Source organism: Girardinichthys multiradiatus, chromosome 19, assembly GCF_021462225.1.
Source record: "Girardinichthys multiradiatus isolate DD_20200921_A chromosome 19, DD_fGirMul_XY1, whole genome shotgun sequence".
Taxonomy (NCBI): Eukaryota; Metazoa; Chordata; class Actinopteri; order Cyprinodontiformes; family Goodeidae; genus Girardinichthys; species Girardinichthys multiradiatus.
Window position 1 is genome coordinate 10,191,641 of NC_061811.1, and position 19,739 is coordinate 10,211,379.

Consider the following 19,739-nt stretch of genomic DNA (forward strand, 5'->3'; position numbering starts at 1 on the left):
CAGGACAAGACATTTCTTCCAACAGACCCAGGTATATATATTTTTTTAATTGATGTTTCTCCCATCCGCTGGAGTTCCACATGGCTAAATACTTGGGATCCGCTCTTTTAATATGCATCACGTTATTTTTCCACTTATATGGCTTCACACATCACTGCTACAAAGATAAGTGTATGCATAGTTTCCACCAGATTACCTCTTGGTTCTGGTTTACAAATTCAAAGCTTGTCTTTCAAAGACATCCAGTAGATGGCTCTATTGACGATCAGCCCATCCTCCCTTTAAATCAACATAAAAATCAGCTCTGATGTTTGTGCTGTCTGATCATTACTTCTCCCTCTCTGAACCGGGCAGGTTCAGAGAATTATTACCACAGTGTGTTATCTTTTTAGGATGCCGACTGTCCTTTAATTGTAAAAACGTATGTGGTAATAATCTGTCAGTACCCCTGCAACTGTTATTCAGCCAAATGTGCAGTTAAATAGCAGCTCACCTGTTCTGTCTGCATGCTCAGCAAAGCCAGACACTATTTGTTCATCAGGAGGGAACGACACATGTTTCCCTCTTTTCTTCCTCTTCTTCTGGTTGCTATTTGGGTCACTGCAGCGCGTCATCACAGCGGGAAGGTTAAAAAACGTATAGTCAGTTTTGTTCAGTCAAGGTGTAAGATAGGGAAATAAACTGGAGTTTTCCTGATTTAATGGAGGGACTGGAACCAACAGGGGCTGTCTTCCAGCTGCTCCCTCTGCTTTGCAGCACCTGGAAAGACAATACTATGAAGAACCAATATCTTATTCATGAGTTGTGCTCCAGGTTGCTGGTGATACTCAATATGTTTGTATCAAATGACACATTCAAAACACACAAGACATTTACATGGCTATTTAAATTCAGCATTTGCAACAACATTCAGGAGATGGGCTGGTAAGGTGAAAGACATTTTTATTGCCGTGTCATTATGAGAACAGCATCACACATACTGATGATGTATGTGTGATGCATGAGTTGTATGCTATCAGTGTAGCCATTTCTAATGTGTTTTATGGGATCAGTGACATTTTTGTGTTCTGCATTTTATTTCAAATGGCACCAAATAATAAAAGAAACATAAATTAAAGAGGTTAATTTAAACACTTTGGACAGGGATTTAAAAATCTGATAGTAATTTCACCAGATAGCTCAAGAAATCAGAATCATGAAGTTCTCCTGAGGTAAATCCAGCAATGAATTAAATCCACAAAACACATAACAGTCTGTTTTATTTTTTTTTTTTTTTATAGAATTTCACCAAAAATGTGTGATTGTCCAGTTAATGAACATCAAGTTGACTAAGTTTACGTTGTTGGCCAGATGGATTCACGTTTGACTCTTAAATGCCTTGGTGTACAGAGGAGTTTATGGTTGACTTCAGTGTCCCTAGTTCCTTCAGGCCCAAATGAAATGATCGATACTTTATGAAACAAAGCATTGATGCTAATTTTAAAATATTCCAGTTTAAAAAAAAATACTGTATTCAGAGCTTTTTTACTCGAAACATATATTTTATTTTTCTACATTTTACATATACGATCCTCAAAATCAAATAATAAATTAGGTTTTATCTGACTGCCTGACAATTTGTCGTTTTAGACTTCAGGCAGTACAGCCATATTTTCAAAGGTTTATGCAATTACCACATAAAATCATAACATTTCCGATGTTTGGCAGCATTCAAATGTTTTTTTTTTTTTTTTTTTTTTTTTTATGAACACCCAAAATAGAAATGTAGTTCAAGAACTTAATGAAATGAAAGTTTCAATTAAAAAAATTTACGTTTTCATGATTTCGTATGTATTGGAACAAATTACCAAAATATGCATTGTTTACTCTAGGTTTTACGCAGTGGGTCGCGTTAATCTCAATAATTTAAATAAATTCCGTTTTATTCTTAATTTAAACCCTCAAATAAAATGCCTCTTTACTTGTTTCTGAGGATTAACGAGTCCGAACACAGACTTTACGACTTGCTTTTGATTCCTGAACGCAGCTTTACGCCCTGACCATGACGCATCGAATTGGACCAATAGAATAGCAGAGCGCCGTGACGCAGCTTCCTGAGCGGTAGTTTTGCTAGTCGGCGGCTTTAGGATAAATTTAACCAACAATCAGCTTTAAACGACACATTAACGGTGTGTATTAATATTTTAACCCTCACGAATGGGTGTTTCACTGGGTAGCAGATGTCTACATCTGCTGATTTTTAAACAGAGCAGCTGTAGAAAGTCTGGGCAGTTAGCATGATGCTAACCGGTATTTGTTTCGGCTTTATTTGCTTTCACTGCGGCTCACAGGTGTCATTAAAGCCGTCTATGTGGTCACACAGGGGTTGATTTACACGACAAACAGGAACTGGTTGTATGTTAGAGAAAAAAAAAAAACCTTAAGTGTACTTGAGGTTCCGGGTTTCATTCCTAAACTTCTCAGAATCGTCTTATTTTACGTCATGACGTCACTGTTTTTCACCGGGATTTACCTGATACTGGGTGACTATCGTTTGTTCTCTGGCGGGGAAATCCGTGCAGCGGGTGGGCGTGGTTTGGTTTGTTACGCATTTTCAAAGGCGCATCAGCCGCCGCTTCGCCTGGATGCCCAGTTTAGATCCACCAACGAGAGTCGACTCATAAAAACGTTGGAAAGAGATTAAAATGTTTGACGAATCAACCGAATAGGATATATTTCAGGCTGCGTGTGAGATCCTTGGTCGTTTGTTTTTATTTCACTACCTCCTCGTCTTCTCTTGAAGTTGTCCAGTTGTGCAGATTCATCATGTTTGACAATATTACAGTTGTCTTTTTAAGATGATATCGTGACAAAAGTGTTATTATAAACTAAAGTTATTGGGCAAGGAGTCCAGCCAGCGTTAGTGAAGCACCAGTCAGACCGATTTTTGGTTTTCTTTTTGGGATTTTTCCCACCTTCCAGTGCTAAACCAGGTATTCGATCCAATTCTCCTTTGGTTTTCCACTGCCAGAGCACCGTGAACATCTTATCCAGTGAATATATGAGCCTCCATCTGTTTTGTTTAGATTTTTTTTTTTTTGTCCTAAATGTTACATTTTGAAAACAAGACTGACTCAGAAGTTTCAAACCTCTTCACACTAAATTTGGATTGGTTGTTATTCTCAATGTCCCCGCCTCCAGCTTCTGTCAAAGGTTCTTTCCTCTTGCCCAGTTAAGAGTCTGCGCTGAGATGGAGTTTGTTTTTTGGTGCCTGAGCATGCAGTGGTGGATGTGCTGAAATTACAATATCATCCCGATTTTTGCTTTAGAGAATATGTCTAATATTTAGTTTTAACTCAACTCAAAACAAAATGCTTTTTGTGATGTACTTACCGGCTAAAAGAGATTGGAGTGTCTTTAATCTAATGAAAAGAGAAAAAAAATCGGATTTTCAGTGCTTGACCTGATGATCACAAGTCAGAGGAACCAGGGAGAAATTGTCCAGTTTTGACCATTCATTTAGACATTACTTGTTTCATGATGCGCTGGTAATTCAAAAATAAAGATGCACCAAACAACTGCAAATTGTACTGTTTTACCTTGGCTCTAGTTGGTTATCAGCAGTTCAGATATAAAAAAAATCTGATTTTTATTTTGTCCTCGTAAGTATCAGTTGTAAAACTTGTAGTGGCTGCTGCTTTCGGTCTATAAGGGCATCAATAAACCCCATGTACTTTGATTCACTTTTTTCCGTTTGGTGAAGGTTAGATATGATGCAAAAATGGGGAAAATCTTGTAATTTCGCCATTTTCTGTTTAAAAACTACTACATCTATCAAAGGAACTGCAGTACATTTTTCTCTTTTATGTGTTGTGGTCCATAGGAAAAAAATGTCGGTTAGACCTCAAGAGACTCAAGAGAGAAAAGCCTGTTTGGTGCAACTATATTAAAAAAACACAAACACTTAAACTGAATTGAATTGAATATATGTATGTATGTATATAGTAAAGATTTTTCTACAGGCTCTTGAAGTGCTGCTATAACACATATTTATTGAAACCTGATCAGTTAGACCCTACCAATGCTACTTTAAAGGATGACTCAAGTATTGCTTTGATCTTTATTGTTAACGATGCTCCGGTGATTCCTGACTAAATCAACCCTAAAAGGAGCTTGACGGTCTTAATCTTTGAATCTACCACGTTAACAGGGTGTCAGTTATAAGGTTTTCTTGGCGCTTTATTGATGTGGAGGTGGGAACTGTCAAACTCTGTCATCACTGATGTTTTCTGCCGTATGCTGTTATAAATGTCACAGTTTCTCGTTCAACAATGATCTACATGGTTGTTTTTTAAGTTTGTCATTTTCATGGGCATGTGCCAGTTTTTCCATCAATAAAGCTATCGGGTTTCTGCTGAGGTGATGTTGGATGCTGGGCGGAGCCGATTAATCAGAGCAGACAAGACTTCCTATTTCAGCTTTTAAAAGAAAAGCTATCCAGTAGCGAACCACAGCTTGTGACCACAGCCATGGGCACTTCCTTCTTTAAAGCGGGAATTCTCTCTTACAGCTCTGACCATCCATTTCCGATGCCTCCTAAAGCCAAGGCAGCAGGGAAAGGAAGAGCTCCTGCTAAGCGGAAGCTGGCAGAAGAGTTCCCACCTGGAGAAGTCCTGACTGATACTGGGAAGAAGTCCTGGAAGCTGGGAGTTCCAATCGGCAAAGGGGGCTTCGGCCTCATATACCTGGGTATGAATACTCAAACATGCACTGATTTTTAACTGGGCTTATTTGACTTAAAACGTGTGATTAGGTTTGTAATGGGGAGATATCTCCTCGTGTAGGTTTTTGCATGTGAGCTTTACGAACTCTCAACATCCGTTCTGTTTTTCACCAGCTGAACAGAACACTGAGAAACCTGTTGGGCCAGATGCTCGCTATGTCATCAAAGTGGTGAGACTAATTATGGTTGCATCACTCAGATGTCGCCAACATTTTTGTATGACATGAACACCTTCCAAGGAACGTCCTTAAGCGGCAAAAAAAACCGAAACCTTATCAAGTTTTGTTTTCATTTTGGATTTATATTGTTGGAGTTGGATAAAAATGTTGCATGAGAATTAGCATATCGGCTATCTGGAGTGAGTCCAGAAAAGCCTTTTATCTTCTGCAGAACTGATTACAGTAAAACCATTTTGTCTGGCTCAGTTAAAGTAAGCACCAGAGCACAGTCTGCGGTTGATGAATCTAGCTTCTGGCTGACTGCTAGAGAAAAACGGGCTTTTCATTTCTCGGAAACTTTTGTATTTAGATGTAGGATATTGAATTTGAAATGATTAAATGAATCTTTTCTCTCAGTGTCTGACTAATGCTGCTTTGATGTTGAAAGTTGAAATTTCTGAGTTCAAACTTGAAAAAAGATTGTTTAATCCGCTCTTGTTGTCGCCCATCCAGCAACATGTTGGTGCCTCTTTCTGAAAAAGGGGACCAATAGTGTTTGTTCCAGATATAGCAGGATGACATTTCTGAGCCTGCCAGTGAAATGTTATCCAGAGGGACAAGAGAGGAAGGTCCGACTTATAGTTGAACCTCAGAATCGGGAGAAATGATGTACCTTTCATTCTGGCAATGCCTAAGATACATGCATATTAGCCCAACCATTCATTATTTGTTGTTGATTTGGAAAAAGATCACAACCATGTCCCTCATGTGTGTGCTTCGGGAATCTGGCTTTAGGTGCCTCACTGTTTGCCATTTGGTTCCTTTACAACCAGCTGAGCTTGGTTTACATTGCTGGTCATAAGATTGTTCCAGATTACTGTTGGACTCTGCTGGGCTTGCACTTTGTCACAGATTTAAGGTGAGAATGCCTCACGTTATGTCTTCACTGCAAACAGACCAGGACCTCCAGCCAGATCTGGAAGAGTTTGCAGTGTGGAAAGCAACTTGCATAGATATGGAGCTAAATTGGGGCCATAAAGTTTGTTCAAACGAGCTTTGTTCAAAGCATAACTAAGCCTGGACTAGTTTTCACATGGACTGGACTCGGGTTTTGGTTTCTGGTGCAACTTTTGATTAAATCCCTCCGTTTAGTCTGGCGGTTCGTTTGTTTGATGTTGAGAGCATGGGAAATCTCCAACATGGACTTAAAATGCTGTGCAAATCTGTCAAGATCATATTTTCTCCTCTGAGATGCGCGTCGTGTTTTCACGTAAGCTGCTTCTATTAATGAAGCATGTTATCATTCAAAACCAATCACATATATATAGAATATTGATGATGTATTACAGATAGTTCCAGTTCCCACGGTCCCTGAATGCAACAGCTGGAAATATGTTGTTCAGCCGCTGTGTTGAGCTGTCAGTCATGATTCCGCACCCCCGTGATCTGAGGCCCCGCCCCCCACGCCAAAACAGGGCCAGAAGTTTGAAGCCGAAAAAAAAAATCTGTAAGTTCGAGGAAAATAAACTTGAATCTGAAAAGTCGTTTTGAACTTTTTTTTTCAGTTTCAAATTTTTTTTGGGCAGGTTCAAAAGTTTTTCGTTTGAACAAACTTTATGGCCCCAATTTAGTGCTATACATAGAGATTAGCAGCTCTGAGTCTAAAGCCAAGGTCTGTTGCTGGAAAAGAGCCAAATGCCAGGGTGAGAATGACACACAGTATGTGTGTGTTATGGTTTAGTTGATAAGTCAAAGGAGAATATAGCTGGAGATTGAAGTAAATTGAAGCCCCATCTGCAATGATGTGGACACAAAATTTCAATTTTGCCACAGGTTTCCTTGCATAGTCTGTAAAAGTATAGAATTTATTCCTGGTCTGGATAAGTATTAAAAAAAATTCCCAGACATTGTTTCTAGTTGTCTAATCCATAATACACCCAGATAATTAATTTGACAGTCTAATTACTCCCAAATCTAAGATCGTGAATCCTGCAGCCTTTTGGATATAAAAGGACAGATATAAAGTTTAAGGAGTCTGTCTCTTCCTACACAAACATAATCATTCTCAATGCAAAAATGGTCTATTCAGCTCATAAAGGAACCTTATGAATTTAAACAGCCTCGATTCTTTTTCCTTTATTATTATATTATTTGTTAAACATTTGGACTAACCACGGTGGTTGTTGTGTCCACAGGAGCCACATGAAAACGGACCGCTCTTCTCCGAGCTGCATTTTTACATGAGAGCTGCTAAGCCTGATCTCAGTGAGTCCTATCATCGTCATCATCATCCATCAGCTCTCAGAGCTAGCCCTGTGATCAGATCACAGAGCATGTCTCTGCAGCAGGCCAAACAAAGAAAACAAAGGCAACTTTCTTAATTAAAACCACTGTGTTGCTGCAGAAGGTTCCTCTGAGGTAGGGGACGGTGGAGCTCTCCTGGCCCCCGGGCCACAGCTCTGCATTTTATATAATAACAATCCAAATGTCAATCTCCCCTGACAATTAACTGCTATATTACTAAGGAAGCAAAGGCTCATCTTTTATTCATGTGGGACTCTCACGTTGTTGGTAAATATTTGTCCCAGCAGCAGAATAGCTCCCGGCTGCGCTGGACTCACACACACACACACACACACACACCTAACAACACACACAACTCTAATCTCATTGCTCTCCTACATCAATAAACATAGTTTTCGCTGGACGTTGGAGCAGCCAGACCATCTCTGATTTAAATGTTCCCTCTTGTTGTGTAGTTCAGAACTGGTTGAAGGCTCAGAAGCTGAAACATTTGGGAGTTCCCAGGTACTGGGGCTCGGGTCTGCACGAGAGGGGGGGCAAAAGGTGAGCTGAATATCTTTTTATAGATTTTACAACGTGACTGTTATCATCCTAGGGTACTTTTTGAGCTTGAAATCCAAACATTTGTTTATAAAATAACTGATCTATTTAACTCATATCGGGTTTATTCAGGAGGTACATTCAGTACAACCCGACTTGACCCATGGTTTATATATATAACAGAACAGATAACCAGAGACTGGATCAAAGTTAGTAAAAGCTCCAAGTTAAACCCAGAAAATCAACTTTTAGTATTCAGAGTTATTAACAAATATTTAACATTTGATCTATTAATCTGTTCTGCTACAAAAGAAAGAATGACATCACGGTGAAGTGTTTGATCCGTGCTTCCGTGTTCCTCGCAGGTATCGCTTCATGGTGATCGACAGACTCGGAACTGACCTGCAGAAGAAGTTTGAGGAATGTGGAAAGAAATTTCCCAGGAAACTGGTCCTGCAACTCGCTCTTCGACTGGTTGGTCATCACTCACTTCAGTGCTTTCGTTTTCCTCTTGCTGTTCCTACTGAACTCTGAATAAGTGTGAAACATCTGAGGTATTTCCAGAACAACAAAGATGCATTCTTGCAGATGCCAAACATAACAAGCCCGGTGACTTTTAGTTTTGTAGATGTTTTTGCTTATTGAGAACACTGTTGACTGTTATAGTCTTATAAAAGCGTATCAAAGAAAACATGTAAACTAAAATAACCTAAGACTGCAGCTCATGTACCACCAATCTGTCAACCAAAGGAAAACATAGAGGAGTTTATCTGATTTGAGTTTATGATGTTAGCGTTTAAAAAAAACACAAGACCCTGTCAGAATTTAGGGATAAACCTAATTGGATTTAATTCCACACAGGTGCTTCTCTGTCTTCATTTTACAGATTGAGTGTAAATGAATGACCAACTGGTAAAAGTCACTATATATAACATCATTCTTACAATCTTTGCTTTTCAATTGCGTTAAATCTGACGGTGCTTTTTTCAGGGGTGACGCCTAGAAACGTTTAGGAAGTATAAAAGAAAAAAAGCGATCACAACGCAGGTGCCGAAAGTCAGCCTGTAATTCACCACTGTGCTCCGTATTTTAAACCATCTGTCAAACAATTCAAATTGTCAGTTCGTTTGCAGTTTTTTTTCCCCACAGCATCTTGTCGTTTGGCCTTAAAGATTCCCTTCAGGCTAAGGCTACTGATGCGGTGGATGGAAGCAAAGTTAAAATGCTCATGTTCTCCATCATTTGGCTCAGACACAAAGGATTTTAAACCCTATTTTTAAATGATTAAAGTAGCAAACTAGTTTTTGGAAAAATGCCAGAACACAACATGAGCAGAAAATGTTTTAATATTTTTATTTGGAACCAGAACAGGGTACGTCTGAAGAGGATGACTTTATTCCCTGTCCTTGGTAATCAGAAATTGAAGATGTTGGATCGCAGATCACAATCTTTCGATTCAAACGTTCTTTAGTACAGCTGAAAAAAATCTGCGAGGCCCTCAACACGTAACATCCTTTGAGAGATCTGGCCTGACTCTGCGTGGTGTTCCCTAGCGGGCCACTTTTTAAGCAGCAGTAACCATGGTAACCAGCTTCATGACACTGAAAATCCTGTGCTGAAACTGAAGTTAACCCGATAGGTGTCCGATCCTGCTCTATAGTGCAGGTCTCTAGTAATATTCAATCTTTCACCTCCTCTACACTTTAGGTATTTGTCATCATCATCATTTGACAGCATCTCTAATTTTCCTCTGATAATGATCCATCCAAATAAGGAGGCATCGAGATGAACAGATTCAGCTCCTCACCGTCAGCTTAATTCAGGCTGATGGTCCGCTGTGATCACATGTTTTCACTAGTGATAGCTTTCTCCTCTTTGTTTCTCTGTTTAGCTGGACACTCTGGAGTTTATCCATGAGCACGAGTACGTGCACGCCGACATCAAAGCGTCAAACCTGCTGTTGAGCCACAGCGATCCTAACCAGGTCAGTACCAGTAAAACCAGCACGCTGTGGGTTGAAGACCAGAAATGTTGTCCGTTGTTGGGAATGAGAGTTTTTTTCTGTGACCGCAGCGGTGATCGTGTTGTTTTTTTTTTTTTTATTGTTACACACTCAAACTGCTTTATTAGACTCAATTAGGGCCTGCAGTGTGTGTGTGTGTGTGTGTGTGTGTGTGTGTGTGAGATTAAAATGAAGCAGCTTTGAGCTTTTTCCAGCAAACAAGGTGGGGGTGGGGGCAAATATTTAATTTGGAGATTAATAATGTATCAGTGGTGTTGTTATTAAAGAGCTATTTATAAATGACAATTTAAAAATCAGCCCTGTGGGATTTCAGCATCATGCAGAGTGGCTGTTCTAGATTTGTTTTAATGCTCTTAAAGCTCCCTTTTCTGAGCTGCAGGATTCTTTAATAAAACCCAAAATGACTCAAAGTTTCTAATATTTGTTGATAGATTTAAATATATTAATATTTAAATCTCTGATATTCAATCTCTGAACAAGATAGTCATCTCTTCTCCCTGCTTTCTAACAGACTGATAGTGACCAATTTATATCTTCTAAGTGCTTAAAGTTCATCACTGTTTGTTGCTTTTTGTTTCTCCACTTGCTTTTTGAGAGCTGATTGCAAGATCATCTCAATGAGGTTAGGAAGAGCTTCTGACCACAAGTTTAAAACTTTAATGTTCTGATCTTCTAGCTACTTGGCTACTACCACTGTTGTCTGTTACATTGTGTTCCAACATCCTGGAAAATCCTTGGATTGTCACCAAATTGTTCCCTGATTGTTGGTTGAAGATCCTTTTGGAGAACATTTTGTTTCCACACTTTCTTCATTCTTTCAGCAGTGTTCTTGGGCAGGATTGGGAGGAAACCCACTGCCTTGGAGGAGAAGCGAACCTCGTTTGGATTATATGATGATGTTCCACTTGTGGTTCTCTAGAAGTCCAAAACACTCAAGGGGATCCATCAGAAAAAATAACTTTGTCACTTTTCTGTAAAGTCAAGAGATTCTTATGATCCCAGTAGATCAGCTGTCAATCCATCTGGTACCAACAACCATGCCACATTGAAAGCCACTTAATTCTCCTTTCTTCCCATTTCTGATGCTCGCTTGGAACGTCATCACATTGTCATCACATCAAGATGCCTGAATGCGTTGAGTCTCTGTCGTGTAATTTGAACAGGTGTACCTAACAAAGTGGACACTGCAGAAACATTTGACCACCATTTTAGGATTCAGCTTTGCAGCTGCAAGTTGAAGACAGGATGTATGACTGTTGCATGCAGGGGATTTGGAATCAGGAAGTACCCAGTGTTGTCTGGAGTGAATATTCCTCTCTCTATTGCTTTCGTTTTGATTTGACTGTTTTAACTGGAGGAAACTGTACAACACTCCCATCCTACGGAACTCTTAATGTATCTTTAGCCTTCTACTTAGCATCTGCCCATAGCCCAGAGCTAAAGTGTCTTATAACGAGTGTAAATCAACTTATGTGCTGCCTTGCAGGTCTACTTGGTTGATTACGGGCTGGCTTACAGGTACGCACCTGAAGGCGTCCTCAAAGAGTACAAAGAAGATCCCAAGAAATGTCACGATGGAACCATTGAGTTCACTAGCATCGATGCCCACAAAGGAGCATGTAGGTCCAAACCAATATTTGCCCTGTAAAATAAAGTGATTGCACTTTTAATCTCAGCCAGACTTGATAGGGAATCTACAGTATTGTATGATCAATAGTGCTAATAAAATAAAAAATGGGTTGCACAGCATTATTACTTTTATGGATCAGTGATGTGGTAATAACGAGGATGATATGGCCAAGCCCGTGTGTTAAAGGTAAAAGATTCCCTGGAATTAGATTACTATCGATCTGATGGGGAAACAAAGTAAATAAGTGGATTTAAACAATTCCTTATTATTTCTGGCTGGACTTATTGTATTCCTTTCAGCTGTTCCTGGTGTGATTGAACCTGTTTTATATGACTGCAGCTCCCTGCAGGCGCAGCGACCTGCAGATCCTCAGTTACTGCATGGTCCAGTGGCTCTGTGGTCGGCTCCCCTGGGAGGACCAGCTTCAGGACCCTCTGTACGTCAGAGATTCCAAGATCAGGTGGGAATGACACACCTGAGGGCGAAATCCGGGCTGCAGCTAAAATTGCAGGGATTTTCCAAAATATAAAAACATGTATTGAATGTTTTTCCTTCACAGGAGTCAGGAAAACATCTCTGAGTTTTTATCCCAGTGTTTCTCCCCTCAGGACAAACCAGGTGAGAAAGTACAAAATGAAGTTTTATTCTTTATTCTCGTTAAGTTTTTAGATTAAATATTTCAAAATTTTATTTAACGACAGAAAAGAAAGTTTTCAACGTCATATTTAATGAATGCCACTCCCAGCAGAATAAACCATGACTTGGTCATGGTGGCTGATATGGCTGTATGATTTGAGCTGATACGGTGTGGTCATGTTCTAGATGAGATCCAGAGGTTCATGGAGGAGGTGATGTCTCTAGGCTACAAAGATAAACCACCGTACGAGAAGCTGCGATCCATCCTGCAGAACGGGCTGAAGAGCATCCAGGCGAAAGATGACAGCCAGCTGGAGTTCACACCTGTCAATGGAGTGCCAACACATCCTGCCAAGGTCAGCACACACACACACACACTTTCATAGACTTTCAGATACCGGCCCATCATCAGTCAGATATCCATCTGCATTTTAAACCAGTTCCCTGGAGTCACATAAAACTCACCTTAATCTATTTTTTAACCTCTTTTTGCCACTGCCATTGTTCTGTGCTCTTTGTTTCTGAGCCACGCTTGATCTTTGTGCATATGGAGGATACCAACAGGGACCAGTGTTTTCAGCCAAAAGGTTGCCGGGTCCCTGCGCTGGTTATTGTATGTAATTATCCTGCCAATCTGTTCACCTCAGCGGGCGCCGCGTAGCCATCAGTAGGCATCAAAATGCAGAAATGGAAAAGGGAGAGGAGTGGTGGAGGGAAACGGGTCGGCTGGAGGAGGTGGTCGTCCTCCATACATGCTGGCCTCTGACTGAGGCTATCACCGAGGCTTCTTTCTCTAGCTGCAGGTGGAGGGGTCAGAATCATGTTGTGATTCCTGTCACATATCCATCCATCCCGAGGCTCACTGTCGTTTTATGATCTGCGAGGCTTAAACGGTAGTAAATGGTATTTTAATGACCAGAAAGACAAAATAAGAAATTATAAACTGTTACAAGAAGTAGAAGTTCGTAGGAGTGGAATAAAACTGTAGTCATACTGATATCATGATAATTTTAAGGAAACATGAAGTATTAAAATAAAAAAATGATCCAGAGATGCTGGATTTTTGTCCTCTGAGCTTATTGTGAGTTGTAACAGAACCCTATAGGTCTAAACGGATCACCTTTTAGATGATTTAATGTCTGTGCTCTCGTTTTCTTCTGACTTCAGAAGACGAGCAAGAGGAAGAAAGCGGACAAAACAGAGGAGAGTGATGCTGCTGAAAGTCCCATCAAGAAAGCGAAGCCCTCAAAGAAAAAAGGTTGGTTTCCATCAAGATATATTTATCGTTTATGGCTTTTTTAAATCTGGGGGGGGGGGATTGTTCGTTTTTACAGCATTATTTGGAGCTGTTATGCTGATTTTTCTCCTGCAGAGGTAAATAGAGTGAAGAAAAGTCCCAAAGCTGCTCCCAGACCACGAAAGCTTCCAAGCACTGGAAAACAGGGTGAGCAGAAATCCAGACAGGTGGAGATGGCCACCCAGACCACGCCTGGACTTGCCCAGCGGTCCAGAGGGAGAAAGAAAGTCAGCTCCTAATTGGCCAGCTGTTTCTACAATCCTCTTCCTTCCCCATTTCTTTCACTTCTTTACCACTTAACTTTTTTTATGTTGTATTACTCTGTGCTGAAAAATGTGTATGCTATGCCTGGGAGGACCCAGAACTGTTGAAATAAAGAGAAAATTAAACAAATATATTTGGGTATTGGTTATTTCAGCTGCTTTACTCTTATCAGAAGTTTTTTGTCCTGATTCAAAACCTACAGTCAAAATGTGAGGCTTTCTCCCTGTTTGTTGGATGAAAGTGCTGGAAGGCCCATGCAAAGACCTGGTCAGCCTAATCAGGGCAGACTAAAATGTCTTGTGCAGCAGCTGATGGACAGATTTTTTTTTAAGGTTTTGCTCAAAGTCAAAACGATCTGCTTAAAATGGCACGTTATGCGACCACTAATGTTATTTCTGAGGTAAAAATAAAACAAAACATGCAAGTGAGAAGAGTTTAACATTTATTTTGTGCACCAGTGTTTATAGCAATGACTTGTTTTCATTCATAATAAAAATGCATATTCTACATTAAACAGGGACAGATTCAGCCGTTACCAAGGAGACGGGATAACGCAGGAACTTTTCATCTTTCTGTTTGCGCGTCAGATTTAACAGAAAGATGTTAGAAACCCATGTCAGATTCTGTCTCCATCACAGTGAGCGCACGTTAACATTTCACACTTGAGATGTTGCTGACAAGCTGTCCATTTTCCCCTCATCTGTCACCTGTCCTCAAGCCCCCACCTCGCTCATTAACTCCCAACAGGGTACCTCCCTATGGAGGAAGACATCTCCACTAATGTTGGTGGCTTGAGGGCCTTTGGGGGCCCCCTGCGGCAGCTGGTGGCTAGCTATTGATTGTTGCAGCCTCCTCAGGAGTAAAAAGCCCCTTCTACCTCCTCCCACACTTTGACCTCGGGGCCGTAACAGCCATGGGCCCACAGCAGGGGGCAGCAGTACATAATGACAGTAAATGGATGTTGAAGGGTGGAAAAGAGGAAGAAGGGCCCGGCTAATTTATTGTGGGGTTCTTACCTGAGCATCCTCTGCGGTCGGTCTGCGATGGGCGAGCTGGCGGAGTGTGAAAGCCTCGCAGCAGTCGACTAACCGCTGCTCTCATGATATGGATACTATCCCTCCCCAGGCCAGAACTCAATAACAGTTTCCCCAACCAGTGGGTTTTCTGTGTTTGTAACAATTGTCAGTGTTTTTTGTGGTGGTGGGAGACCAAAACTTAAAGACAAAGAACTGTTGGAATGTTTGCAGCAAACCGTTTAAAGATGGATGTAACCTAATAAATCTCTTCTGGTTGAAAATCAACCTGAGTTGTGTAAGAACGCAGTAACAGGAGCTGCCAGTCAAATGTGTTGATTAACTCATCAGTGTGTCCTCAGTTCACACAATGGATTTACACAGTGCCGAGAATGTGTTTTAACTGGGATTTATTCTGAGTTTTTCCAGACTTTAGGCAGGTTTCATCCTAGTTTTATCCTGGTATTATCTTAGTTTTGTTCTGGTCTTTATTTTTGGTTTAACTAGATTTTGTCTTGGCTCTGTTCTGGTTTTAAATTCATGTTTGTTTTAATCCTGATATTATTATACAGGTCCTTCTCAAAATATTAGCATATTGTGATAAAGTTAATTATGTTCCATAATGTCATGATGAAAATTTAACATTCATATATTTTAGATTCATTGCACACTAACTGAAATATTTCAGGTCTTTTATTGTCTTAATACGGATGATTGTGGCATACAGCTCATGAAAACCCAAAATTCCTATCTCACAAAATTAGCATATTTCATCCGACCAATAAAAGAAAAGTGTTTTTAATACAAAAAACGTCAACCTTCAAATAATCATGTACAGTTATGCACTCAATACTTGGTCAGGAATCCTTTTGCAGAAATGACTGCTTCAATGCAGCGTGACATGGAGGCAATCAGCCTGTGGCACTGCTGAGGTCTTATGGAGGCCCAGGATGCTTCGATAGCAGCCTTTAGCTCATCCAGAGTGTTGGGTCTTGAGTCTCTCAACGTTCTCTTCACAATATCCCACAGATTCTCTATGGGGTTCAGGTCAGGAGAGTTGGCAGGCCAATTGAGCACAGTGATACCATGGTCAGTAAACCATTTACCAGTGGTTTTGGCACTGTGAGCAGGTGCCAGGTCGTGCTGAAAAATGAAATGTTCATCTCCATAAAGCTTTTCAGCAGATGGAAGCATGAAGTGCTCCAAAATCTCCTGATAGCTAGCTGCATTGACCCTGCCCTTGATAAAACACAGTGGACCAACACCAGCAGCTGACACGGCACCCCAGACCATCACTGACTGTGGGTACTTGACACTGGACTTCTGGCATTTTGGCATTTCCTTCTCCCCAGTCTTCCTCCAGACTCTGGCACCTTGATTTCCGAATGACATGCAGAATTTGCTTTCATCCGAAAAAAGTACTTTGAACCACTGAGCAACAGTCCAGTGCTGCTTCTCTGTAGCCCAGGTCAGGCGCTTCTGCCGCTGTTTCTGGTTCAAAAGTGGCTTGACCTGGGGAATGCGGCACCTGTAGCCCATTTCCTGCACACGCCTGTGCACGGTGACTCTGGATGTTTCTTCTCCAGACTCAGTCCACTGCTTCCGCAGGTCCCCCAAGGTCTGGAATCGGCCCTTCTCCAGAATCTTCCTCAGGGTCCGGTCACCTCTTCTCGTTGTGCAGCGTTTTCTGCCACACTTTTTCCTTCCCACAGACTTCCCACTGAGGTGCCTTGATACAGCACTCTGGGAACAGCCTATTCGTTCAGAAATGTCTTTCTGTGTCTTACCCTCTTGCTTGAGAGTGTCAATAGTGGCCTTCTGGACAGCAGTCAGGTCGGCAGTCTTACCCATGATTGGGGTTTTGAGTGATGAACCAGGCTGGGAGTTTTAAAGGCCTCAGGAATCTTTTGCAGGTGTTTAGAGTTAACTTGTTGATTCAGATGATTAGGTTCATAGCTCGTTTAGAGACCCTTTTAATAATATGCTAATTTTGTGAGATAGGAATTTTGGGTTTTCATGAGCTGTATGCCAAAATCATCCGTATTAAGACAATAAAAGACCTGAAATATTTCAGTTAGTGTGCAATGAATCTAAAATATATGAATGTTAAATTTTCATCATTACATTATGGAAAATAATTAACTTTATCACAATATGCTAATATTTTGAGAAGGACCTGTAGTTTTATTCTGGTTTTACCCTTGATTTATTCTAGGTTTATCCTGATTTTATGCTTATTGTTATCCAGATTTGTTCCTGGTTTTGTTCTACTTTTATCATTCAGATTTATCCTGATTTTAATATACTTTTGTTAAAATTATGTAACTATTAAAAGTCTGTCATCTACAGAGAGAAGCATTATTTACAAGTGAAAAAACATTTAGCACTGCTGACTGTCTACCCAGAAGTGGACATCCTAAAAAAAATTCATCACAAAGCAATGCTCATTTAAAGGACAACAAACGCAAGAGCTCAATGTCAGCCTCTACAAGTGAGTAAGCAGGTTAAAGCTCCTGACAGGACACTTAATGGACAGGCATGTTTCAGTTAGAAAGGTTGAAGAATATAGCAGCACTACAAATTTATAAAGTTGTCCCTGAATGATCCACAAGACGTCTGGGAAAATGTTCCTTGGACAGATGAGACTAAAGTTTAGATGTCTAGCCTTAACGGCAGCATGTTTGGGGAAAACTGAATACAGTATATGAACACAAACATACCACATGTCGAGCACTGACAGGTGGGCTGATTATTTGGGCTTGGTTTGCACCCAGTGGACCTGGGCCTACGTAAAATGTGAGGCTGACTGACAGCTGAAGCTTGGACCAAACTGATCACCAACATGATAATGATCCCAAACACAGCTGCACATCTACAAGAGAATGGCTGAAAAAGAAAACAAGGTGTTGCAAAGGCCCAGTCAAAGTCCAGGCGATAGTGCGAATAAAATGCGCTCTGCTGTGCTGGGACCACAACAGAGCTCGACAGAAAACATAAGTTTCAGTGATGATGAAATTGGTTGCAAACACATCAGAAAACAATTTAACAAAATTTCATTCTTTATATGGTTTTTGTTGCCATGAAATAGTCAAAAACAAGCTTTAGCTTTGAGATGAAGGCAGTTTTAAAGTAGCAGATGGTTGAGAAACCAAAACCAAACTGATACACCGGATCAGTAAATCATCTCGTATTTCAGGATATTAAACTTGCTGAGAGGAGCTGAGCCAACATGTATTTTTGACATTCTGGTTCCTGTTATGACACAGAATTAGATGTAAAAAGTTCCAGAGGAGTCATTTTTCTTTTCATTGAGCTTTAATGTAAATCATGTGCGGCTCTTTGTCTTCCACATGTGAATAATGTGCTGTGTCAGTGGCCTCCTGCGTCGTATTGCTGCATTCTCCGGCTCTCCAATTGTCACAGCTTCAACAATAAATCTGCATTTCACCCTCCTCCTGCTCCTCAGCCAGGTAACACACAGACATTTCATTTCAGCCACCTTCCAACCCTTAAAAAACTTTCCAACAGTCGCAATCATCCACACCTCCTTACCAGCAAACTCCTGGATAAAAAGATGCAATGAAATTTCACTGTTTGCACTATAATTTTAGTTCTCATTTTCCTTCTATTTCTTTGTCAAAGCAACAGAGAGAAATGTGCACGCAGGTTCCAGTTGTGGGTGCAGCTGAAGTTACGCTACATTTGACTTTGGAGATGTGTGTAAATATTAGAAAGCAGCGGGTTGCTGGTGCATGGGAGAAGCCAGCCAAAGCAACAGCAGCACGCAGACAGGCGTCCTTATCGGTTTTGTGTTCAGACTCCAGCGTGCTCCTGCTGTTTGTAATCTGCAGCCGCCGCTGTGAGCAAAACTGGACAGGCATTTATTGTCTCAGCAGGAGGACGCTTGACAAGAGAATGTTAAACACTCAACTACCTGCAATTTTCACCGGGCGATAGCAGACATGATAAAATATACACACACATTTAATTTCAGATTTTTATTTTTTTTTCAGGGTGAAGAAGCAACAGTGATATTGGAACTTAGAATATCTAGAGCCTTTTCTCCTTCAGATGGAAGCTCAACATATTTCTTTAGATTGTCCACCGCAGGATATCTTAGGGCTTTCATGCAGCTTATCAGCAGCACAAAGAGGTTTTCTGTGCTGAACCTTCTTTCCTTGCCCAGCAAGCTTGACGATGATGAGAGCTAGTGCCTTTTGCAGTGCATGCAAAGGTTGAAAGGAGGATGGCTGAGCAATAATATTTATTGGCACATTGAAAGCATAGATTGGTCATCGTAACCTTGTAGCACCATCTGATTGGTGCCACAAGCAATTTAGTGAAATAGGTGGCGGGACATGATGCAATGCAGTAACTTAACTGGATCGCAGTTAGTGCAGCCTCTCAGCATAGGTATAAGGCCAAAGTTACTTGTCCTGCTTCAAATTACAAATCATGGATACACAGTCACTACGATAAAAAACTATCAGTCTCACAACGGATGCTTTGTGCATGCTTAACGCCCTTCATGCTCTGCCACACATGCAGTGAGTTGCAAAAGTCATGAACGGCGATGTTTCCGACAGAATGACTATTACAATGATACTGATTTGAAGAATGCCCCTTTAAACTTGCCCATAACTTCCAGGATATGCTCAAATCCCCGTTGTCACTTCTCACTACAATATCCTAATCTATTTTTGCCGTTTTTTGAAATTACAGAAAAAACGTCTATGTATTTTATTGGGATTTTCAAATAACCCAATGCAAACTAGAACATAAACTGTAAATTGGAAGGTAAATGTTACACAATGTTCAAACATTTTCACAAATAAGAACTGAAAATGCAGCTTGCATCCGTAATTATTATTTATTACTGGGATACCCCTATATATGAAGCATTTGCTTTTAGAAGTGCACCTAACTAGGGTCCACCTTTCTTTTATCCTCAGTATAAATGCAGCCGTTCTGTGAAAGCCTCAGAGGTTTGTCAGAGAACAAATCAGTGAACAAACAGCGTCATGGTAACCAATGAACACACTAGACAGGTCAGAGAAAAAGTTGAGGAAGAGCAGAATTAGGTTATAAAACAACATCTCAAGCTTTAAACAT

At 40.6% G+C, this 19,739-nt stretch overlaps 2 protein-coding genes across 2 annotated transcripts in view; one reads left to right on the forward strand and one right to left on the reverse strand.

Annotated features, from left to right (window-relative positions):
- Positions 1-747, reverse strand: part of si:dkey-288a3.2 (protein phosphatase 1 regulatory subunit 37) — a 57,863-nt gene extending 57,116 nt beyond the window's left edge. Inside the window, exon 1 of the mRNA XM_047345564.1 lies at positions 494-747. Within this exon, the coding sequence (XP_047201520.1) occupies positions 494-614 (121 nt within the window). The 5' untranslated portion in view covers positions 615-747. The remainder of the gene's footprint in view (positions 1-493) is intronic.
- A 1,270-nt stretch (positions 748-2,017) lies between these two features.
- On the forward strand, positions 2,018-13,743 carry vrk1 (VRK serine/threonine kinase 1). The gene is made up of 13 exons (XM_047393031.1): positions 2,018-2,168; positions 4,550-4,728; positions 4,877-4,932; positions 7,116-7,185; positions 7,680-7,767; positions 8,130-8,238; positions 9,656-9,748; positions 11,274-11,406; positions 11,757-11,877; positions 11,977-12,035; positions 12,240-12,409; positions 13,221-13,311; positions 13,426-13,743. Exons 2-13 carry the CDS (start codon positions 4,569-4,571, stop codon positions 13,587-13,589), a joined length of 1,314 nt encoding a protein of 437 aa, XP_047248987.1. The 5' UTR covers positions 2,018-2,168; positions 4,550-4,568; the 3' UTR covers positions 13,590-13,743.
- Positions 13,744-19,739: the final 5,996 nt, after the last annotated feature.

What these genes read in the sequence shown, in the direction of transcription:
- vrk1 (XM_047393031.1), top strand. Translation starts at nt 4,569, where the DNA reads ATGCCTCCTAAAGCCAAGGCAGCAGGGAAAGGAAGAGCTCCTGCTAAG. An exon ending in GCCACAGCGATCCTAACCAG is followed by an intron (nt 9,749 to 11,273) that starts GTCAGTACCAGT and finishes GCTGCCTTGCAG; the next exon opens with GTCTACTTGGTTGATTACGG. An exon ending in TGCCAACACATCCTGCCAAG is followed by an intron (nt 12,410 to 13,220) that starts GTCAGCACACAC and finishes TTCTGACTTCAG; the next exon opens with AAGACGAGCAAGAGGAAGAA.